The 25,706-nt window shown below is 39.2% G+C and overlaps 2 protein-coding genes across 3 annotated transcripts in view; one reads left to right on the forward strand and one right to left on the reverse strand.

Annotated features, from left to right (window-relative positions):
* RBIS (ribosomal biogenesis factor) overlaps nt 1–25,706 on the forward strand; it is an 872,964-nt gene that overhangs the window by 631,114 nt on the left and 216,144 nt on the right. The window lies entirely within an intron of this gene.
* CA3 (carbonic anhydrase 3) lies at nt 14,554–25,261 on the reverse strand. Its single transcript, XM_050801242.1, has 7 exons — nt 24,553–25,261; nt 23,590–23,787; nt 21,349–21,467; nt 19,419–19,511; nt 18,315–18,377; nt 17,263–17,418; nt 14,554–15,541 (listed from the first exon to the last, which is right to left on the reverse strand). The coding sequence occupies exons 1-7, from the start codon at nt 24,584–24,586 to the stop codon at nt 15,422–15,424; spliced, it is 783 nt and encodes a 260-aa protein (XP_050657199.1). The 5' UTR covers nt 24,587–25,261; the 3' UTR covers nt 14,554–15,421.

Genomic DNA, 25,706 nt, shown 5'->3' on the forward strand with positions numbered 1-25,706 from the left:
CCATTGTGATCTGTCTCCGGGCCCTGGAGCCCTTCCGCCCCACCCGCGCCGGGGTCTCCAGCGCAAAGGGCTCCGTTTCTGGTTTCCCCGGCCTGGGACTGGCAAGCTGGGTTAGGAGCTATGACCTTGGGGCAAATAGGGATACGATCCTGGAGGCGCAGGGGAGCGCGCAGCACTGAGTGCTGAGAGCCACGCGCCCTCTGCTGCACGGCCGTGGAATAAAACGAGACAGCGGCGCCACAGTCCCCTGCCCGCAGCCCACGCTCGGGCCAGCCTGGAGGATTGCATTTCCTCGTAGGCTGGCGGAGCCTCAGACGAAGTGTTCATCTTCTCCTTCTACTTTCCTTCTCTTTAAAAAATTAACGTGGGTGAGGAGATGTCCTAAGTTGAGTACATATTGATTTGAAATAACCAAAACTTTTAACAAATCACTTTTCTCGGAAGAATCTAGTATGAGAAAGATAATTTCTTCCAAAGGTAAGAGAAGTTCCCCGGCTGGCCAAAAAAACTTGGCATCTGGCATACCTAGGAATCATTCAAAATAGTTTAATAGGAAGGACATTTTGAGGCCTAGCCAGCATTATGACTTTCGTGGGTCCTATGGAGTTTCGCCTTGGGGGTTCCCTTTTTCGTAAACACGCATTTATACCTACACTGAGATAAAGATAAATACCTTAATATTATATATTTAAACATTTTCCTTGATCAAAACATATTTTTTTCTTTTTTGTTCTTAGTTTAAAAGGAAACATTTTCCTGAGCATCTAAAAGTATTGTGGACCTGAGGCACTGTGCTTACAGGGTCTAATGGGTAAGTGAGGCTGTTTTGAGATATAGACAGAATTCATTTCCTACAAGGGACTTTGCCACAAAAAAAAAAAATCCGGGGGATTGTGGGAAGGAGTTCGGATCTGTGGTCTCTGCAATCTCTGAGGGCAATAGTATTAGAGTTACAGTTGGGGAAGCAGGACACAGTTTAATGTGATTGTGTCGGCCTTGACATCACATTACTTACATTTGAAAATATATAGATAAATAAAAGGTAAGTTATTAGTGTACATTTTTGCAATATTTATCTCAAAATCACTCTTTACTATTTATTTCAGTCAATTTCACCCAAACAAATACGATTCATGTTTAGACTTACTTGTTCTTCTTCTAAGATTCTAGAAAATTGTGTGCTTCTGCTTATGTGGGTTTTGGGTTGATGTCACAGGGAATTCTTAGGCACGAAAGCAGCAATACATTTTTAAAATTTTTAGGACCATTGCAAAATGGAGTTTATTTGTGCCTCTGTAGGTGCATCCTATCAGTTGGGTTCCAGTGAGGTAACTTTGATTCTTTACATAATTTTCTTTTTTTTTTTTTTTTTTTTTTTTTTTTTTTTGAGACGGAGTCTCGCTCTGTCGCCAAGGCTGGAGTGCAGTGGCCGGATCTCGGCTCACTGCAAGCTCCGCCTCCCGGGTTAACTTAGTTGCTGTGAGACTCGTCACTTGGCCCTGGGGATATGGCGTTGATAGGTGCCAAGAACTGAGTACAAAGTTTATGAATGTAGAGTGGGTTCCCGGGATTCTGTAGAGGGAGCCAGGCTATTTGATCAGCAGAAATGCTTGTCTTTCGTTTTCTGTGAAACTGGATTATGACTTTCCTAATAGGGATGAAGTAAGAGCATGTTTGATTCTTAAATATGTGTAAAACTTCAAACACCACCAAACTGCAGTTCACCAAATGGATTATTGTTGTGGGAATTTTCCCTTATCTCTCACTTCTGGAAAGTGAATTAATTCTCAGTGGGAGCAGGCCCTCCCCACAGAGCTGCTGTTAGGGAGAGTATCACATGTTCACCACAGGGTGGAGAGTGGTTTGCCTTTGGTTACTCAGAAGCAATCTAAATTTTTTAGTAGCGTTTTTGGTAGTACAGTGGTTGGCTTAGCATTGTTTTATTTTCCTAGTCAATTGTTTTAAATGGAGTTAACTTTATGCATTCACGTCAGTCAGTCCCAATCTAACTTTATTTTACTGAAGGCATTCTTAGCAGGCTGTCATGATTCACTGGCTGCAAAAGACTACTCTAATACTGGATTTGTTAAAATAAAAATAATACTTATCTTATTATGTACCTATGTTTCCATCAGAGGGAAGGATTGGCTCATTTCAGAATAATCCTAAGTAAAGGAACTGACAGTAACTGGAGAAAAGTACTTTTCTTTGCCTCAGAAAAAAAAAAAAATCAGTCAGTATATCAGGAAAATGTAATATAAAAAAATCTTAAAGTCTGTGTTCCAATTATTGGAATACAAAACTTCTAACATATTAATCTTAGTAAAAATGTAAAAGAAAAAGTATTCGCTTTTTCTCAAAAAATGTAAAGATATTGTTAAGATATTTTACAAAGTGATATATACATTATTTATTAAATATTTAATTAAAAAGCTAATAAAAAGCTAGATATTCTCATACTTGTTACAATTATAGTGTTAAAGTAAATATCTGGGACTGGACTCAGTGGCTCATGCCTGTAATCCCAGCACTTTGGTAGGCCAAGGCAGGCGGATTGCTTGAGCTCAGGAGCTCAAGACCAGCCTGGGCAACATGCAAAACCCCATCTTTACAAAAAATAAAAAATTTGCCAGGCATGGTGGTGTGCCCCTGCAGTCCCAGCTGCTTAGGACGCTGAGGTGGGCGGATCGTAGCCCAGAAAGTCGAGGCTGCAGTGAGCCATGATCATGCCACTGCACTCCAGACTGGGAAACAGAGTAAGACCCTGTCTCAAACAAAAAAAAATAAATAAATATCTATGGAGGCCAACAGCCACTTGTTTCTTGGGGCTCCCATAGATCTTTGCGTGCACATCCTTCTGTCCTAATATTAAGCAGTTCTGCATTGTAATCAGATACTCTATTGTAATCATTGGCTTATAATCCAATGACCCAATAAACTGTTGACTGCTCATTTGTAAAGCAGGAATAATGACACCCACCTCATTGTTGTAAGAATTCAGTCGGTGAGCATAGGTAAATCACCTGTCACGTGTAGGCACTCAGTAAATGATGGCTATTCAGTTCCTCCTAGACAGTGCTAAACAGTTAGAAAATAATGTAAGGAATGCAAAATTAAACACCTAGGCCAGGTTCAAGGGAAACATTTAAGAGGAATGAGTCTCCAGCAGCAAGAGGCGTTTTTTTTTTTTTTTAGCTGTTTTTTATTTTTCAGTTTTTATTTTTTTGTGGGAGGACAGAGGAGTGTTTGTGTCATGGAGATGTGCATTCTACCACACTTGTGTTTTTCTTCTTACACTGTGCCCCCTGAAGTTGGGTACTGTGTCACATTATTTATCTCTGTATCTTAGGCACCTAGCACCCTTTACCTAGGCTGAGTCCCAGGATACATGTAGTGGCTACTCACATAGTACTCCTTGAAATTATAAACTTTGAAAAATCCAAATGGAGATAACGGCAGTTTCACTTTGCAGAAGTTAGTAAATAATTTTGTTACAGATTACAGTTAGCAAATAACATTGTGCTAAAATTAGGTTGGTTTTGAATCTGGATTAAGTTACTAGCTTTGTAACTTTGGACAAATTGCTTGATTGTGCTAAGATTCAATTTCCTCGTCTGTAAAACTAGGGTAACAGTAATACCTACGTCACAGAGTTGTGGTGAGGACTAAGATGATACAATGTGTGTGAGGGATTTAACCTAGTGCCAATAGTTAGAACTTGATCAATGTTAGTTATCATTACTACCATTACATGTTTCTCAGCTCCTATTTTGTGCTTAATATTTTCTATGTGATAAGTGGGCTACACAAGATGACTCGTGTCTTCATTCATTCACTCAGCAAATCATTCCGAGTGCTATTATGTGTCAGGCATCAGCACAGAGGCTATAGCCATAAACCAGATCAACATAACTCCTGCCCTCACAGAGTTGACATGGGGATGGATGAGGGTACTACACAATAAATGACTCAAAAAAAAAAAAAGTAAATTTCCAATACTGAGAATTAGTATGAGGAAAGTAAAACAGGAATGAGGTAAAGAATAACAAGTGAGGAAATCCTACTTTAGATGCAGTGATTATAGAAAACCTATTGAAGGAAGTGCATTTGAGGAACCACTAAAAAAAGATCTGGGGAAGGGCATTTCAGGCAGAGGAAACAGCAAGTATAAAGGCCCTGAGAAAGGAAGTTTCTAGAACAGAAAAGCTTGTGACTGGAGCATGGCGATTGAGGAAGAAAAGACAGATAGTGACGTCAGAGAGAGTCAGGGGCTACAGCCTGCAGAGCCTTGCAGACAATGATAGCAAGAAAGGATTTTATACTGGTTGCACAGGGAAGCCATTGGGGAGTGGCTTATGCACAGGTGTATTATGTGCTGGGTGGGTGTAATACAAACTGCAACAATATCGCATTGTAGAATTAAAAGAAGTTTGGAGGTTAACTGGTCCAATTCTTTATTTTATAGATGAGGAAACTTGTAGAAGTCCCCAGATACAACATGCTGTTCCCTAGCTCCTTGCTTTTATTCATCTGACAACTTCCTTTACAGAAAGATCCAAACTCCTTCTTCTGACTATAAAGCCATTTAATCCTGTCTCTGGCTTCCCACTTGGGCTCTGAGTCTCTCAGTATTCTTCTTTGGTAAGATGGGAGGCAGCATCACATGTGGTCAAGAGCCCAGGTTTTATAATTTGGATTTGGCTTCTAGGACTTCTTCACTACATGATCTTATATTATTTGTTTCGCCTTCTCAAAGCTCAGTTTCCGTATGTGAAATGTAATGAGTACCCAGGGCTGCTGATTGTGTCAAATGGACTAGTTTGTGCGAATTGGTTGTGTGAATGAACATGATGCCTGGTATGTTAGCTGCTCCATTAGGATTCTTGTTATTGTAGTCAAAAGCCATAGAATTGTGAAATGGGAATCGACTTTGTAATAAGACAGACCTGAGTTCATACTCTGACTCGAACACTTACTTGCTGCCTCACCTTGAGCAAAGTAATCAATCCCTCTGAACTTCACGAGCTTTATTTGTGGATGGCGACTGGGCGGAGTGGGGTGAAGGGAATTCTACCTCCACAACGTGATGAGCATGAATGTCTGGAAGATGCTAGATACAATCCTGGCACATTTTCTTTGTTGAATAAATGGTATGATTGTCATCGCATGTAATGTTTTCCATTGTCAAATAACAGGTTGACCTTTCTAGTTCTCTAGCTTGGATGAAAATTCACATGTATTTAGTTAACATTATTTGAGTTCCTGATCTATAAAAACAGCTAACACTTACTGAAAACTGATTACGCACCAACACAATTCTGAATATTTCACATAGTCCTACTCTACAGCTGGTGACATTGAGGCATAGAGGTAAGTCAGATTACCCCAGGTAACTCAGCTAGGAAGTGATGAGGCCAGCTATGAAACCAGACAGTTTGAACTATTAGCCATCTGCTGTGTTGTCTCTCCGAGGGCCAGCAAAGTGCCTTCAAGGAGTTTATAAAGGCACCTGCCTTGTCATGATGGAATAGCAGTGCATTAAGATTACGTAAGCAGTACTCCTCTATAAAATAGAATGTTCTATCAAAATGCTGGCCATTTTTAGGGTTTCCTGCTAAATTCCTTTTGACTATTTAGGGTAGCAGGGGATAACAATAACTTTACATATAATAAACAGTTGAATTCAACTTCCCTTAGTAAATAACTTTTCAGACTTTTAAAAATGTAGTTTCTGAATGTGTCTTTGTTTTTTCATAATGACTAGCAACACTTAACTTTTCTATAAATAATAAAATCTATTTAGTTTTGAAGAGTAGTGGATGAATTCCAAGCTCATTACCTAGTTTCATTTCCAACCAGAACTGGAAGAAGTATTAAGTGGGACAATTACACTAAAAATACATAAAGTACACATTTTAAGTATTTTATATTCCAGAACAGCTGCCACATGTGATACTAGCATCAATCTAATAAAAATAAAAGTCCACCTCTTCTTAGAACATAGCTTCTCTGCTGGAGGCAGTTTTGCTCCCCAGGGGGATGTTGACAATGTCTGGACACATTTTTGGTTTTCACAGCTGGGGGAGACAGGGATTGTGTGCCATTGGCCTCTAGTGGATAGAGGCTGGGGATGTTGCTAAACATCCTACAATTCAGAGAATCACTTACTGACAACAGTGAATTTTTCTGTCTGAAACGTTAATAGTACCAAGATTTTGGAACCCTACCTTAAGAGTATACATAAGGTAATGCTTTTGTAAAAGGTCTGTGTTAGAGTTGCATATGTGTCCAGCAACATGTGAGCCCTAGGACAGGGCTTTGCCCATAATACTCCCTCGCTTATCTTTTGTTTATTGGATTGGATAGAAAAGAACAAAATCCAGCCTCTGCACCTTAAGATTGTTGTCTCTTCACTTTGCTTCAACACACTTCCAATGATGGCTTTGCACCTAAATCATAGTGACTTGGTTAAGTTAATATTAGCTTCACCACATGATTAAACTTCTCTTTTGCTTATAAATCACCATTTTGTATAGGGGAATTTTTGACTTCCCTTTAGTTATAAGAATAATTTAACATTTTCCATGCAAGGGGAATTGTAGGCATTACGAATAAGTTTTTTCCTCCTGTTCAAGGGCAGGAGTCCTCATTCACCAGTGTCACTAACTGACAACTGTCTTAAGAGTATACAAGTGGAAAATCAGCATTTTATAATCCTATAACATATGTGGATAGGCTATAGGAAACAAAGATAATTATATTTTATAACTCTGTAGTTTTCTCGTTTGTGTTTATCCAGGTTGATTCTAAAGAAGATAGAAAATCTATAGGCATGAAAAGATGTCTTAAAAAGTTTTGAACTACTCAAAATTAAGATTTGGGGAAATAGAAGTAGTATATAACCTAAGAAAACTGCTGCTGGCTTTGAACCCCCATGACATTTTCTTTGCAATTCTTTGCTTCTTGTTAGATTGTATGTGTTTTTACCATTTCACACAAAGTTTTAAAGATTATTCCATGCAGTTAGCTCTATGCTTCTATTAGTGTCTTTCTCTCTCTCTTCCATCTGAGTACAATGGCTAGAAAATAATACACACTTGAAAGAATAAATGTCATTTAAATATTTTAATGAACAGAAGCAATAATCAAGTATATTTCCCTAGACCTATGTATTGTGAATGCTTTTTTCTTTCTTTTTTTTTTATCTTTTGTCAGCTTTGACCAAGCCAAAAGAGTTACAGCCGAATTCAAAAAGCCACCCAACCCAAGATCAAAACTGATGAGTCAAAAATGTGTGCTATTCCTCCAAGAACTCATTGACATGCCAGTCTCTGACCTTCCCAGGATGAGGCCATTAGCTCATGAACCTAGACTTGAATTCAGTATTTTAGGGGTTTCATTGTACCATCTCTCCATCCATCCATCCTTCCTTCCATGTATCCATCCATCCATTCTTTCCTTCAACTGTGCAGCAGTTCACAGCAGTCTTAATGACTCTCTCTTTTTTAAGATTTGTTATAGAATTATCTGCTACTTCCACTCTCCGGTAGTCCCCACTCGGCGAGACAGTGAATAAGACAGCGGGCCAACATGGCTGGTGAGAAACCACAGGACAGAACGAAGTGGACCAGTTGGCAGGAGATTCTGTAGGCTGATTTTGTTAGCATTCGACTCTGCACCAGCTGCCCCCCACATGACCCTGTACACACTTCAGGGGTGCACATGATGACTGCCCCATGACAGGAAGAAAACATGAGAAATTCTATTTATAGTTAATTTTTTAGCCTCTAAAATTTTCTACTTTGTTTATATTTTATAATATATAAAATAACAAAATACTGTGAATATATACTTTATTTTTTTTAAGTGCAATCTTGTGGGAACATGTGGAAGAACTGTGTCCCAGGGGCCCTACATCATTCAAAAAGAGTCTGGAGTCCATTGCTGACCCAAAGACCCAGGTGACCCAGAGCCGTGTTTTGCAGGTCGCCTGTACCCTCAGTCCTGCTATCTGTTCCTTCTTTCCTATGGCACTGATATCACTGTTCAACATGTATTTCATGCCCAGTGTGTTGGGCACTGTGCTTGTGCCCGATAAGCCCTTTCATTCAGTATTCACAGCCATGTCTAGTATCATTTCTCTTGAGCAATGTTTGGTAGTCGCCTTTATCTTTCTATTTTTTTCTTCTCCTTGATGCTTCTAAGTAGTTCCTTAACCTGCTTTTATTTCTTCCATATTTGACACATAAACACTTTTGAAAAGCATGAAATCTTTTCAAAAAGAGCCTTTCTTATGGCCGGGCATGGTGGCTCACACCTGTAATCCCAGCACTCTGGGAGGCCAAGGTGGGCAGATCACTTGAGGTCAGGAGTTTGAGACAAGCCTGGCCAACCTGCTGAAACCCCATGTCTACTAAAAATACAAAAATTAACCAGGCCTGGTGGCACGTGTCTGTAATCCCAGACAAAACCCCGCCATTGCACTCCAGCCTGGGTGACAGCAGAGTGAGACTGTGTTTCAAAAAACAAAAAAGAGCCTTATTTTAGTCATCTGTGTATACTTTTAAAACTATATACCAAATAGTGGATACTTTTGCCCAGCTGTAGCTATAAACTTTCTTCTTTATGCCTTGTGGTGATTTCATAATTCCTCTGCAACTCTCTGCTCCTCTTGGGGCCTCATCAATGTTTCATATCAATTAAGCTCCCAAGAATAAGAGACTCAGTACACCGCACAATCTTGACAACAGGCCCTTTGTTAGAGAAAACAAACGAAAAGGAATGAATTAGACCTTCTCAGATAAGATGTCATTAAAATACTCTTTTAATTAAGAAATATTTATAATAGGCTGTCTGAAATTTACATATCAAGTTACAAGTTAAGCCGCAAAGTACTTACTATTCCACCCTGCCACTCCCCAGCCCACTACCATCATAACTGACGGTGACTTCTAGTTATTTACTGTCTGAGGTAAAGCTTTTTGTAAAAAAAATTCTCAGCTATACTATAAAGCTCGAGGTAGTAATTATCAGTACCTGAACATACATGGGGCCTATGTTGTTTGTGGAGGAAATTGACCTGAATTTACCATCTATTTGGCAGGTGTGGAGTGGAATGTGTCAGTTGGAAATGCTTATTGGATTTTCAAAAGCATCATACTTTGCTAATCATGACTGTGAAACAAGGATTTGTGTTAGGAAGAGGTATCTTTATTATGTATGTGAACTTGCCATAAATATCTCTACGCAAAACTGAATGAAATGGAGAACTAAAGTCACTAATGAGAAAATTAAGGCAAACTTAGAGAAAAGAGAGAGTGGGGTAGTTCAAGTACCAGCATGAATCATGCCAATTAGTGTCATCAGAGTCTAATGCCACAGACTCATTGCTAATCTACCTCTTCAACTTGCACATTAGAAGCATGAGTGCTAAAAGAGATAAATATGCGGGGAAAGACTCTGCTGTTATATCTCCTAAAACATGTCGCTTTTATGCTAAGTGAAATTAATTATTAAGATTAAAATTTGCAAATGAGAAGCTTTGGATATATGTAAAGCTGCTTCTCTTCTTCCATGCACACTTTTTTTATAGAGAAGCCTGGGTTGCAGCAACAGACATCTGTATATTCTGCATTGAGAAAGTACAAGAACTTTCCCTAATTGAGGAAGTATAAAAACTCATTGAGATGCCAGTCTCTGGCCTTCCTAAGATGAGGCGACAGCTCCCAGTAGCTTGTGGACTTAGACTGGCATTCAGTATTTTAGGAATTTCATTGCACCATCTATCTGTTCATCCATCCATCCCTCTATCAGTTTATCCATCCATCTATTCATTCCTTCAACCATGCAACAAATATCTTTGGGCTCTATTCTAGGTTCCAGATACTGTGTGAAGTGCTGGGGCTTCAATAGTGTAATGAAACAGATAAAGTATTTACCTTCACAAAACCTCCCTGCTGCCACTACTTATCTCACACACACACACACACACACACACACACCAGCTCTTATATTATAAACATAATTTAAAAGTGTTGTTGTTACTCCTAAATTAGTTCCCAGTGTGAGAATCTGAGCTCCTATATATTCACTGATGTGCAGCCTTCTCAGTTCTTAGTTCTTCCCAGCACTTGGCCTTGCCCTTACATCTGCTGTGCTTGGCTTGTACAATTTTCCCACCCTTAATAGGCCCCCTTCTTTGGGGTCCTGATCCATCCATGTGCCCCTTGTGATGCCTTAGATCTTGCTGTAAACTGATCTCACAGGAGCAGAAGCGTGAATTCTGTGAGCGCAGTATTTTCAAACACTTCCATTTGTATTATAGTTCCATGGGAGCCAGGTTCCTTTTAGGGTAAGAATTCCCTTGAACAAATGCATTTGGAACCATCCAAATTTCAAGTGCGCTGAATACATATTATAGAAATGTATGGACATGTTGAACAGAGAATATGTACACTTAATGGCCAAAATATTTCCCTGGAATTCCACTCTCCTCTACCTGAGAAAGATTTAAATACAAGGGAGGATTTGATTCCTGTTTACTGCACAGAGTCAATTCTAACCTGGCTAAAATTAGCTTTTAAATCACTGGGTTTTATGCTGCTGCTGCACACGTGGTCCCCTGTGATTACACCGTTAGATTCGCTCTTACTCCTGCTGTGATTACTTATGCGGTCAAGTTGTCGAGTGGCAGCACCTACTAAACACCTTCACACCTAAAGTAGTGCTTTAACCCTCTACTTAATTCCTTGATGCTAGATTTTATGCCTAGACTGTTTTATCTCCTTGTTTTTTTTGTAGTCGAATCACCCCCAAAGTACAAGCTCTTCTCTCAAGTGTGACTTGTGCATCTCATTTAGGATTCTGACTTTATGGCATGCTCAGACAAGTCCAAAATCAATTTCATGGCAGGAGACTTTCTGTATTTACTATTAAGATAGATTTCCACTTCATGCTGCACTCCAAGGGCTTCTATCTTGCTAACATTTGAAAATCAGTATTGAACAAAAGGAACGCTATGGTTCTTACAACTCTCCTCTTTGGTTTATTTTCTGGATGTTTTGCTAACTCTGTATGTTCCTCAGGAGAGGGGTAGAACTCCTGGAGCAGAAGCTTCCTCAGGAAAAGTTATTTGGTCCTCCTCTGAATCGCTGCTTCTAGTGATGTGCTGGTTTCCAATGTCACCACATCTTGTTTTGCCTGCTATATATATAGGACAAAAGTTACTGTTTTAAAATACCATTTTCACCAATAACAACCAGAGGTGAGCCTGTTACAGAAACTCTTTTAATATTACCTGTTGATGAGGTGTGGATTCACGATATTACTAATAGATACCTAAAGAAAGAAATGTAAGTTTAGGTATTGAATAAGGCATCCAATTTTTTCTTGGTTGGTGTGAAATTAATTAATAAAAGATCATCGTTAACTCCTATTGTGAGTTATGTCAGAAGGACTATTCTAAGTGGTTTACAAGGAATTCTTAAAATCTCTCTGGAGGCAGCTATTACTCTCATTCCTGTTTACAGATGAGGAAACTGAGGCATAGAGAAATTAACTTGCCTGATGCCACACATTCAGCAAGTGTTGTGTGTCTTGAATCTAGTCCTTCTGAATACTGAAGAGGGCTTTAAAATGTTAATTTCCCATTATTTAAGTTTCAGTGCAATAACTACTATTCTTTTATCCCTCAGGCCTTATTTTTGGCTATAAAGACTCTTAAAAATATGTAAGAATCCTTCACTCTCTTTTCTTTTGCATAGGTATTAATGACTAATAGTAAACATTTGAAAAACAGAAATAGGCTGTCAAAAACAATTTTTAAATCTTATTGCTCTGCAATTAGTGTGAATAAAGCACAGCATGGCTTTTAATGTCATAGTCATTTTTGTAATTATTTTGCTGCCATCTAGTGATGCACATGAAATTTTTGTAATATTTTGCTGCCATCTAATGACCTAAGTGAAAATAACATTCAAATATGATTTTATTTTCCCATCTGCATTTTAAGACTTTAAGAACTACTTTAGCGGTAGGTTTTAAAAGAATCATTAAATTTGTATACCTCAAATCTGAAATTTAAAAAATCTGAAATTCACAGTGATTCATTTTTCTTACCTCTTCTCACTTATTCTTCCTCTGCTAAAATAATATATTTTACTCATAACTGGAGCTCATATTTAATATCAGATAAGAAGGCATTAGAAAAGAACCTAGAATCTAATTAACTTTCTTTATGTGGGTTTAGACCATATGTATTTCTCTTAGGCCAATTTTATTTGTGCCAATTCTCATTTTAATAACTGTCATATTAATTTTTCCACATGTATCCAAGCTTGTTAATAGCTGATCAGTTTCAACTATATTTAATTATATAAATGATTATGGTTAAACATTGAGTGCTTCAGTTTTGCATGTTCTGTGTAGAATGCTTCTCACTCATCTACGTAAATATTCACTGATTGTACAGTTTAAAGAATTTTGAATCAATACTCCTGAAATTATTTGCCTTTTCATAAATATATCTGCTCATTTAAAAGGCAGGGATTATATTAACAGTATATTTGCACACTTAGTCTTGGCCGGGTGCGGGGGCTCACGCCTGAAATCCTAGCACTTTGGCAGGCCCAGATGAGCAGATCACCTGATGTCAGGAGTTTGAGGCCAGCTTGAACAACATGGTGAAACCCCATCTCTACTAAAAATACAAAAATTAGCATGGCATCCTGGTGCATGCCTGTAATCCCAGCTACTTGGGAGGCTGAAGAACAAGAATCGCTTGAACCCAGGAGGCAGAAGTGCCAGTGAGCCAAGATCATGCCACTGCACTCCAACCTGGGCAATAGAGTGAGACTTCATCTAAAAAAAAGTTATATATATATGTAAATATAGATATATTTGCATACTTCTAACAATACCCTATATTAGGTAAATTCTTGTTGATTCTGTCCAATTCATAGGCTTTTAATGATATGATATCTGAATGTTATGAAACACGAATTCAAATTAGTTTCTGCCCTATTTTGAAATGTTAAAATACTTGCAATGATTATACCCTGAAGAACAAAAGTTGGCAGATGCTGAAATCTTCTTACCACAGCAGTTCCCAGTCATGCCCCTTTGTAAGGCTGTGTGTATCTGAAATGCAATTGTTTAGGGGCCTGTTTATGATCAGGAAAATGATCCCCCTGCTGAATAAGGACATAGTATGTCTTTAATATTCTAATGGACATCTATAATATCACAGCACTTTGAGTTCAGCACTTTGAGAAGCTGGGAGGAAATTTTAAGATGGGCGATAATTGTGAGCATTGACAATGACTCAGACTGGAGGGAGGGGAGAACTATGTTCTACTAGAAAGCTCCCACCTGAAGCTAATGAGATCATTTTCCAAGGGGATCTAAACTAAGATAAACAAAAAACAATATTCCTATTAACCATGTAATGTGTTGTTCAAGAAGGTAAGTATTTTACCTGGATTCATCTATATTCATGACATCGCTTATTCAACAAATATTGAGTAATCATTATGTGCCAGACACAGTATTAGACAGCAAGGTGAATGTCAGCATGCAAGACTCATATTTGTGCCCTCATAGAGCATATGGTCTATGAAGATAGCCTCTTTTGATGGGGCGTTTTCCCTCAAAACAGTTCTAACCTGTTCAGCCTGTGTACTGGAATAAGGACCATTTGTAGCTGGCATTAAGTCATATGTTCCTCCCCCACATAGAGTCAATACTGGATACATCTTTTACAGTGCATAAGCATTATTAAGTAAGTACCTTGAGAGAATCAGCTTGTGTATTATCACTAATGATCAAAGCTCCACACCTCCTAATTTCAAGGGATTTAATTAACACTTCCAGTTCATACTGACCAACCTGGTTTGACTTCACCTGGGTGGTAATCTATTAAATATCTTTAGCCTCATAGGACTCTGTCACGTCATTTGACTTCTGGCATCTCAGGACTCTCCTGACCCAATATTATTTCATTCCTTAGGGTAATGAACTTATTCCTGTCACTTTTTAAAGTAAGTTAACATATTGGCCAGTGAGGTGATGAAAGACGCATCAAAACCACTAACTGCAAAATTAGACTTTATGTCTAAAGATTTTATATTAAATGGTTTAAAGATCTAAATATATGGATTTTTGCAGTGTTAGGCCAACATCATCCTAAAGACACAATTTTTAAAAATATGGATGTAAAAGCTATAGTCTGACTTGATTTCATGCCCCTGAAACCCATTGTACTAGTCTGAACCCCAGAATTCTAAACCAATTTTGAGGCCTCTGGAAAGTATTTCCCACTATCAGATATATGGCCACACATTCATCTTCTGGTCTGCAGTTTCCTCAGAAGGCCCGTACTAATTTTTTTTTTTTTTTCCTGACGCTCCTTGAGGAATGTAGCATCCAAACTGAGAACTTCAGTCCTTAGTGCCATCCTTCAGCTATAAAAACAAACTTACAAAGTTTGTTGCTCTTAAACTCCATTTTTGTCATTTATGCTGCCCTTCCATTTTAAAAAAAACACAACACTCAACGTTTTCCGTTCATGTCTTTATTGGTTCTGGTGATCAGTACAACTGCTTTAACTTCAAGTGCCATCATTCACTGTTTTGTGTTTAATGATCATTCATTCCAGCCTCCAGTGAGAAAGACAACAGAGGCAGTTTTTATTTTAATAATCATGCAAAGGAAAATGTAGTGAAATTAAAAATAAATGGCCCTCCTTCAGGTAAAGAAAAATACTAGGATAAATTCAACTACAATTATGAAGAAGAAATTCAAATACTGAATCAAAAATTTGAAAACTCCTGATTGTATTGTGTTTTCTTTTCACTAATAATAAAAACCAAGTAATCTTAGTAGCTAAAAGTTCAATAAATGACTGACTTCTTGCTGGTGTTGAGTTAAAACATATTATTAGCTCAGTTCTTGCTGTCCATAGTCATTTTAATTTCTGGCTTATGTTTAATTGTTACATGATCTTCATACACCTCTACTACATGTAGAATTACTCATATTTCTTTAAGATGGACAACTCATAATATAAAAATAAAAACAATGAAGTTCTGTGAAATTTTAGGTAACAGAAAAACTGGTGCCCAATAGCTAGCCATTTTAAAAATATCTTTACTCTTCCATCTCTGTTTCTTCTTCTTTGAAACTTTACTAAAAATGCTACTTTTATAGGAAAGATGATTATTACAGAGATCAAATATGAAATCTATTCTTTCATATTAGGTCTTGTCAAAAGTAACTTTGGTTTCTTGGTGACCACATCTCTCACATTCATTGCTCAGTGTGGAGAAATGAAATAGACTTGGAGTAAGGAGCACCAGAAGGAGGCAAGGAACCAAGCTCTCCAATGGCAGGTTTCCTTTCCTGAAGAGGGCAAGATCCAGCAGCCTCATTTGAAGGAAGCTCTCACTACCCTGTTCTTGATAGGCTGTGGAGGGCGCCAGTTGCCCACAAGGGGCACTGGGGGCTCGTTCTCAGCGCTGGAGAGGAGGCTCCGCAGCTTGGCCATCTGCAAAGGGCAGGGGCAGACTGTTAACAAGACATTCGGATGAACTGGACACACTACGCAACAAAGAGGTGTAAATACTGGTGGGGCTTCTTTTGTTTGTTTGTTTGTTTGTTTGTTTGTTTGTTTGTTTATATGGAGTCTCGCTCTGTAGCCAGGCTGGAGTGCAGTGGTGGGATCTTGACTCACTGCAACTGCAACCTCCACCTCCCAGACTCAAGCGATTCTCCTGCCTCAGCCTTCTGAGTAGCTGGGATTACAGGTATCTGCCACCATACCTGGCTAATTTTTTGTATTTTTAGTAGAAATGGGGTTTCACCATGTTGGCCAGGCTGGTCTCGAACTCCTGACCTCAGGTGATTCACCTGCCTCGGACTCCCAAAGTGCTGGGATTACAGGCGTAAGCCACCATGCCCAGCCAATACTGGTGTTTTAAAAATGACAAGCAAACCACACAACCTATCCCCAGTGTCCAGTCCAGAGCTATTTAGCTAGTCGCTGCAGAGTGACACGCATTTTTTGTTTATTTGTAAAAGCCCTTTTCTTCATTCTGTACAACATCACTATGCCCTCTGGTCACAGCCTTTTCCTCTTGAATTCTGAAACATTTATTTTTTATCTGAGGGGTCAGTATGAACTATATACTTTGTTGGAGAGGATGACCACATCCATATATCAGTGTAAATAAAATGTAATAGACCTTTTTTGTATAAGTTTATGGAGTCAATTATTTTAAGAACAAAAAGAAATTCAACTCACGCTACATTTCCAATTTTTAAATTGTCTTTTCTTTCTTAAAGGATAAGACAATAAATTCTCATTAGTAACACTATGATTCTATATTAAAATATTTTTACATTTCTTCTTGAAAAAAATTTCATTCTTTCCAAATAGTTACATCACTGAACGATGTTGTTAAATTTGATCTTTTAATAAAAATGTCTTTATAAACTGACATAAATATGAAAACTGTTGCCTTATGCAAGAGACACACACTGGGAAACTGATTTTACTATTACAGAACATGCATGCTCTAGGTTGTAAGTCCCTGTGTTGTTTACTTGCTTCAATCTGTTTTTCTCCATGTTCTTGCCCACTTATTTTCTCCTATGTAGCTTTTCCCTGAAAGTGTCTTTAATGAATGTTACTAGGACACTCTTTAGATTGAACACTAAGAAGGGAACCTTGAGAACAGATGCCAAAAATACTGGGAACAGTTTGGAGGTGGAATTACAATCCTGCACTTGGCTGTGTGATCATGGACAAATTACTGAACCTTTGAACCTTGAATTACGTATCTGTAAAACTGCAGAAATAATATATAGCATACAAAATTGTTAAATCCTTTCCATTAGCACCCTTCTCTTCTCCAGGTCTGTATTTATCATCCCATCTCCTTACCAGTGCTCAGTATTTGGCAACATCCAAATTAACAAAGATTCATATTAACCTAAACCCTTTAAAGTGTTTATAGAGCATAAACTCTGTCATGGTCAGTATCAAAACGACTTTTAAATGATTTCTATTTATCCTGGTACCCTTTGGGGGCCAAGTTTTAGAAAGCTGAACAAGCTGGTTGTAACTAACCAGGGCAGACCATGAAATCTCTAGCTATAGAGATGTTCAGTGAGTATCCAGTTAGTAGCTATGTATTTTTGATTTGGTATCTGTATCTTACATAGGCAGACAGCAACATAAGCCCATGTGTTCACAAGGCTGCTCACCTGGTCAGAGCTCACGGTCATGGGCTCCTTCAGCAGCAGCCACACAATGCACTCCTCACAGGGTGGCGTGGTGAATGACCCCTGGTAGGTCCAGTAGTCCCGGCATGCCGGGAACAGGCAGGATGGGTCAAACTTTGTGAAGGGTGCCTCCTTGCCCTGGGTAAGAGCAGGTTGCAGGTGCAGTGAGTGTGTGCATGCACATGCTCACCCACCCCAATGCCCTTATCACTTCATTTGTGAGAATGGATTTCAAATGCAATAGAGAAAATAGAACTTTTGAACAAAGTAGAGGCCTGTCAAAAATAAAGATCAAAGCGGGGAAGCTGGTTTGCACATTATTACTTGATCTGACACAATCATTGTCACACTGTGTTCCTTATTGTTTTAACTGTGAGTAGAATTTGTAATTCTATCACTCCTCAAGAAAAAGGAGAAACTGATATCTCAAGCGTAATTGAATTATTTCATGTAAGTTAATGTTTTGTTGTTGATGATACCAAAAAATATCAGGCTTGCATTTTTATTGAATGTTCTACTTGGAATACTTACTCTCTCTGTTAATAAAACTCAATAATATTTTATTAGAATGGTCGCAAAAAAAATCAAAATTTTTCTGTTACTTACATGAGTCTGTTGTTAAGATTTTAAATTTATAAGTGCTTCCCAGAAAGGTCATCACCAAGACTCAACAGACCAGTGCTGGCTGACATTTAGTATCTCCATGATGGTATGCATGCATATATGCAGTGTGTGTGTGTGGGGGTGGGGAGGCGAGGATGCGGTGACCACTCAACTTCTCTGATTCTCACTTATTCCATTGAGAAAGAGATTATCTGACAGGATGACTATCACCATTAAAAAACTGATATATGTGAAATTGCTCTAAAAACTGCATGCCATACAAATATAATAGCATTTATTTTTATATTTATGCTTAGCATATCCATCAAACTTAGTAACAGATTTTAGGTGAAAAAAAACACTTGAAAATGTGTAAAGAAAATTTGCATAATCTGCTTTATGTGTTAGGAGGGAAAATGATTTTTGTTTACCTTTGTCTTAATCTTTTCCAATGCATCAAGGACAATCTGGAACTCGCCTTTCTCACGTCCTATCTGTAAGAAAACGGAAATCCAAGTATAATTCTTTTACTTCTCCATAATTTAGGATTGTCTTCAAAGCTGATTTTGATTCATCCATCTGCAACTAGTGTTTATAAATCTGCCAGAATATCTCGTACTAAGCAAAAACTTAAGTTTATTTTTCCTCAAGATTTTAGAGTATATATTTTCTGATCTAAATTTGGACTCCAGGCCTCTGAAGTACAGGACCACAAAATTACATGTTGATCTAGTTCTGTGTCTTTGACCTTCTCCGCAAAGTCATTCCACTTTTCTAAAAAACAGATTTAGAACCAAAATGGACCGTATGTTTCCCAAACTAAACTCATTGTCTTTCTTCTTAGACCTACTCCACCTCCTGCTGTGCTGTGTTCAAGCACCAGAAATGACCCAATGAATTGAGAACCTAAAACAAATTAGGTCATTCAAAGAGAAAGAAGCCAGATTTTCACCTCTGGCTTGAAATCTAGATTATGTTACCACTAACCTCATGTGTTAATGACACTAAGTCCTCTTTAAAGCAAGGCTGGCTCAACAACACACACATTCCATGTGCTATCTTAGCCTGGGATCATGTGAGTGGTGACCACCTCAAGCCGAGGGGATGTCCAGCCAGGGACTTGGCATCATATGGTTCCCAACACTGACTTTTCTGGTTTCCAGTGCAATTGAAGTGGAGCAGTGAGAAAGGAAAATGAACATATGCCACCTTTGCCCTTACCACCATGATAATAAGCGCACTCTAAGGCTCTGTCCCCGCCACCTACACACACACACACACACACACACACACATCCCACATCTGGGGAAAATTTAGAAGTGCTAGGGGTCCTGGAGTGTGGTAAAATATACACTTTTAGAGAAAAGCAAGACATTTTGAGCTGATCTTAGCAGAAATATCTTGATTAGTTGAATTAATAATAAAATGTATATAGAGGGAAGAAAGTAAAAATGAAGGAATGAAACTCAAACTATGCTAAGCATTGGTAGGGAAATACATTTTGAAAGAAAATATATGGTCAATTTTTACTTTACCTTCAGAAAAATGCCAATCACAGCGATCCCATCACGCTGCTTCAGGGCTTCTTTAAAAGTGTTATACTTGGGGTTCCAGTGAACCAAATGAAGCTGAAACCATAGAAGACAGATTAGAAGGTAAATTCCTGGAATATGGAAGTAAGTATAACATTATCCACAGTAAATCCAACCGTTGTACAGGCTAAGGTTGCTGAGCACTCTCATAAAAGCTGAGAAAATTTGAAAGAGTAGCATGTAGTATTTTGGTAACACTTCTAGTGGCTCAAATAAAAGGCATATAAAATTATTTATCTCCTTTTATCAACCAGAGCTCTGACACCTGGTAGCAACCTGATCTTAATTTAGAACATGGGTACCAGTTAGGTTAATCAAACTTTCTATGCTGAGTTACAGAGAATGGCAAGAGAATACAATCACTTGCAGCAGTTAAAAAATATTTTATTCAAGACCAAAAGTATGAAATAATCCCATATGCAAAAGTCAAACTGAAAATATTGACTGCATCTGTAAGAAATATACTCAACTTTCCCCATTTGGTTGGGGAAGATGTCTAGAAGGCATTCTCAATATTTAATTTATCTTGCCATGGCTTTCTAGATTGGCTGTAAAGAAACAGAAAGATCACAGTGAAGTACTTTGGGTTTTCTAGCAATTAATTTAACCAAGAACTAAGTTGCCTAATGATTCTGCTTAAAAACATGTTCATAGTGTATTTCTGGGCTTCTGTCACAGCCCCTATGTTAACCAGAGCCTATCTTTGGAAAAGAGAAAGGCAGGAAAAATGAATTGGTTCTCACCTCCAAGGCAACTGCCACCACTTATTGGCTTGGCTTTATAAAGAAAACCTGTCAGAGGCCTGTCTTAAGCCCTTGTAATTTGATGCGTTGATCTGAGTTACGATTCATTCTTTTCTTTAATGGGTTAACTGAGACAGAGAGTAGTATACGCTCAGATTAAATTGTATGTGTGTACACATATCTCTATGTGTGTGTAAATATGTGTGCATGTGTATATATAGATATTCACACACACACATATATATATGCACACGGTTCATTAAGAGATTGGAACATAAGCATTATTCAGAATTTCTAAATGCTATTTTTGGAGTACTATATTCTTATAAAACAGGCAGCATAGGGCACTGGATAAGACGATGAACTCTGAAGCCAGTCTGTATCAGGTAGAGCACTAGCATTCACCAGCCATGTGACTTTATTATGTGTCTTTTCTATGCCTCTGTTTCCTCATTTGTAACCTGTCTCTTAAGGTAGCTAAGAGGATCTAATGAGTTAATACATGTAAGCATTTAATAAGTATTAGCTATCCTTTTTCCAGTTTCATTGAGGACCCTAGGCTTTCTTATTAAGTAGCTATCCAATTTCTAACTTTTTGGGGTTTTTTTCGAGACAGGGTCTTACTCTGTTGCTCAGGCTGGAGCAAAGTGGCACAATCATGGCTTACTGCAGCCTCAACCTCCCAGGCTCAAGTGATCTTCCCACCTCAGTCTCCTGAGTAGCTGGGACCACAGGTGCATGCCATCATGCCAGGCTAATTTTTGTGTTTTTTGTAGAGACAGGGTTTCACCATATTGCCCAGGCTGCTCTCGAACTCCTGGGCTCAAGCAATCCACCTGCCTCAGCCTCCCAAAGTGTTGAGATTACAGGTGTGAACCACTGCACTCGCCCCAGTTTCTTAATGTAACCTTGGAAATCTTCATGTTTGATGCCAACTCACCTATACCCCTTTACCTGTCTAGCCTAGAATGTCTGGCAGCTTCAGTTTAGCTAAAACTAGTACAGCTATTTTCATAACTATAGACTTGAAACAAAAGCAGTGGATGATGCTTTGTTGCTGTGGTTCTTATTTTTAATTTTGCAATTTTCACTGTATGAGACTCAGAATGGATTATGGCAGTTCCTCCTACCTCTGCTGCATACTTGACTCCATCCACGGTGTGCTCAGAGCCATGATCATCCGAAGAGCCCCAGTGAAGATGAAACTGGCGAAGTCGGTAGGGTCCAGGGAGAGGACCCCCTCTCAGCACTGTGATTCAGATAAGCTTGGTCAACAGTGAATTCATGCTTCTTTTACAGAGCTTAATGGACAAAATGTGGTCAGTGTGCTGGGTAGATGGTGCCACTCCCAGGACACCAGACTCCTCATAAAATGAAGTCTTGGGATATGTCAAGATAAATGATTGTTCTTTTCTGTTTTTCTTATTTTGTTTGTTTGTTTCATTATTATTGAAACATCATTTTAACATTTAGGAAAGTAAAATTAAAACAACAGATGGACAATGAGGAGGCATACACCCAGAGAACAGGTCGGTAGTGTGGTGCAGTGGGAAGAATTGGACAGTTGAGAACCAGGTGGATGTAGGTTTCCAATGCTGGCTTCACCCCTTGCTAGTTCTGTGATCTCAGACAAGTTGCTAAACTTCTCTGAACCCACTTTCACATTTCTAAGAAGGTGATAATAATACCAAACTTTCAGAGCTGCTGTGAAGATTAACTGAGATTAAGCACCTTAAAGTGCTCATCATAGTGCCTGCACGATGATCACTGAGCAAATGTGAATTCCTTCTCCCCATGTTGCTTCCAACTACACTTTTCTTTAAGACAGCAAGCAAGAACTTTCATCTATGCCTAATTTAGACCGTGTCTGTTCAAATGAGATGAAATGGAAAATTCAGAAATTTCCCAGAAAACCAATCAATTTATATGACTAAACTAGATAATTCTCAGCAGCATTAATTTGGGCTTGTTGATAAACATCTCAACCCATTGCAGAGTGATTCAGAGGTTCAGATATCTTCCAAAGTATATTGAAAACTATGCAGAAACCGTAAGATCAAGATTTGGCAATATAAGCTAGATCAAAATAGAATTCAGAGCACAGCTATTTTAGAAGAGGTTGGCCACAGTAAGTGGCCCAGGAAAGCCATAAATGTAGACCTCAAACAATGAGGCTAGGCCTATATGAGTTTTTTCATGTAGAAATGGAGTGGTTCAATTCATTGCATTTTTCCTGTCCAGCCACTCAGAACAATTATAGGGACATGTGAGTCCAATTTATTAGAATAAACTGTATGAAATTGGCAATATTCAACTATTTTTGCTTACAAAAATGGCATTTTCATGTGGTTCAATCTAATAGACATGTTTAATTTTGTTATGGTGCTTTCAAAATGGTACTTGATATATAAGGAGAAGGGGAAAAAAGAAAACAATAGCAATACAAAATCACTGTTTAAGAAAATTTAAATTTCTATAACTTGGAACCTCCTAGTAGGTAGGAATTATGAATATCATTCTTCATTACAACATCATTAAGAATGTTCACTTATGTATATCAATAAATGTAACTTTATTAGAAATGTGGCTATAAGGAATTATTTTGCTGTATATCAAGCACCAAAATATTAAAGGAAGATTATTTCTTACCTCATTTATTGTGAAATAAAGTATTTTTGACTAGCATTCTTTTATTTTACTGATTTGCTTACTAGTATAAGTGAAATAAAGAGATTTGTTTTTTCTAAACATGTATTTTTCAGTTGCTGTCTCACACACAAATACTACTCAAGAAGAAATTGTCAGATATTTCAAAAATACCAAAATGATTAATCAGATGAACCCCACTGAAGGCTTGAAGGTAAGTCATCTTCGCACCTTCAATGGCCCCATTCTCTCCCCTAGATTGGTCACCTCCCAAGCACCAGGGGAAGAAAGTGCCTATTTAGGGTTTCTATTATATTTCTGGCTTTGTAGAATGGAATCTACGCAATCGAGAGTGGAAGCCTGGCTCTCCAGACCATGGACAAGAAGCATAAAAATCCTTCAGGTACAGGCCATCAGAGTCTGAAGAATACTCATTTGAGCTTATTGTCATCTCTGTCCTATCATGTTCCATTTCAGGAATGCATTGCCAACTTTTAGCTTGGACATGGGGCCGTTTTCACAGAGAGCAAGTTTGGAGGGTGAGACATTTCTCTTCAATGCATAAATATAATTATTCATAACTAAAGCAAAGTCAAATGTCATCTCCATTTTCAGAGGTAAAGGGCTCCCTCTCCTCACTAATTCTGGTACTGTGTCATAACCCACATTTTGTCAATATGGACATTGAAAACATCCATGTGATTCTACCTCACTGTCATACTTACTTGACCTATCGTAAGTATCATCAAATACAACTCGGCAGGTCTTCCCGTTATTCAGGATGGTCTTGGCAGAGCCACCATCATAAGACACTGACCATGGCTGCAGAGAAGGGTCATGCTTGATGTCTTTAGTATGCAGCTCAATGGGCGACTGGTTTTCCCCCTTGGCATTTGGAAAAAGTTCATGCCAGTGGTCAGGACCTAGGAAATAAAGTCGAGGGGATGTATTTATTTGGTGGCACAACCCAAGGCCTCTTTCTAATTGACTAAACCAGCAAAATGCAGAGAGGCTAGACAGTGATTTCAAAAAGGTCTTAGGTTTCAGACTGGGCAATAAGAGACTTACCGTTCATTTCAGGCCTGTTGGTAGTTTTGTGAATAGCATACATGGAGACTATTTAACTCGGTGTGTTCACTCTGCTTGCTCAAAGGCTTATTTTTGAGATAAACTTTATCACATTTTTTTTAAACCAATGCCACCTTCCATCATACAGTTGGAATACAATAATATTGACCACCTACATTTGAGCATTATGTTGCAGTTTTCAGAGCACACCCGTATTCCTTTTCCTTGGATTAGGGAGAACCTTAGGCAGAGCAGAGATTCTCACACCAGCACCAAGCTCAGGTTAGGTGCTTGTCCAGTCTAACAGAATAAGGGCCAGTCACACCTGACCTCGGGCTGTCTGACTTCTCAGAGGCAACGGGATCTTAGGCAAGTGATCCAACTTCTCTGCACTTCAGTTGCCTCCAAGAGAAATAAAAACTCCATACTAGGGAGAACTAAATGAGATGAAGGGAAAAAAGAAGGAGCAGCATTTGGCAGTTGAAAAACCTCAGTAAATGTTAGGTCTTATCCTACTCCTACATTTTCCACTGCACTCTCTAAAGTTGCCCATTTCTGTGCAATGGCAGGGCTCTCCAGGACCGGCATCTCCTGGCCAGGTCGCCGCTGCCTGCACTCACCGTTGTGACTGGCGTAGCCCCACTCCTTGGCCATGGTCGCCTTCCTCCGCGCTGGACTGCTCCTGCCTTCTCTTCCCCTGCGTGGTGCAGAGTCTCCGAGAGCCCGCGTTTTTATGTAGCTCCCCCCGCACACTGCATGGCCTTATTAGGTCAGCGAGGGTGGGGCAGGGGGCTAAACTAGATTGGGGTGGTATTTGGGAGGCCGGGTGGGGGAAGCCAATGAATTCCAAGAGCGGGACAGCTGTCGAGGTGAGGGGGGCGGAGGTGGGCGAAGGGGCACCTACGCCCCTCCCTGCGCTCTCCCGGGAGTCGTGGCTCCTGGCCCCTCCATCTCTTCCTGTTGTCTCGCAAAACTGCAGGGCTTTCTAACTGGCGCCGACGTGCAGAAATGCAGGCGGCCCTCACCTCGTCCTCTCTCCCTCTTCCATGCATTCTTGGGGATGGGGTGGAGGCAGGGACAGGGTGTCGTAGCTGTGCTTGGCCACGAACTAAAATCTACATCCCGGCGGCTCTTGCAGCCTCACTTACAAGTTGCTTCAAGCGCAGGCTGGCGGTCTGGCTGCGACTCTGGACACTTTTGCGTTTATTTCGTTCTAGCGATCCGGTTACGGAGGCTGGAAAGAACTCGTTTGTTTGCCTGCCCCCTAAGTTTGACTCCCTTTGCAGGCAACATGTAAAATCCTGGGAGCAAAGGATGGGAAGAAAGAGTCCGGAGCGGGGTGGGATGGTGAAGAGGTCCTCCAAGTCCGTTATCCTTAAAGAGATGGCCCTTTCTGGAATCGCACCAGGCAGCATTTCCCAACCTAGCGGATCCTTTTGGTTTGCAGGAAGCCAAGGGCTGGATCTCAGAGAGCGCCCGGCATCCAGGAGATGTCTGGATCCTAGGTTCACGCGGAGCTGGAGACTGGCACTGATTTAGCCACACTCCCTGCGCTGTACCTCTGTCCATGAAAAATCAAGAATATTCTGAAGTATTGGAAGGCTACTAACATAAAATGAGTCATATTTCTTAAAACCTGTGACCTCGCTCTCCAAGATATAATGAGAGATTGCAAGAAAAGGAAGAGGGAAAGATTTACAGAATGGCTTTTAATTTTTTTCTCCCCCTCCTAAGTTGTTTTCTGATACATTGAACCATGCAAAGGAGAATAAAA

The sequence above is a fragment of the Macaca thibetana genome, chromosome 8, assembly GCF_024542745.1.
Source record: "Macaca thibetana thibetana isolate TM-01 chromosome 8, ASM2454274v1, whole genome shotgun sequence".
In the NCBI taxonomy this organism is placed as follows: Eukaryota; Metazoa; Chordata; class Mammalia; order Primates; family Cercopithecidae; genus Macaca; species Macaca thibetana.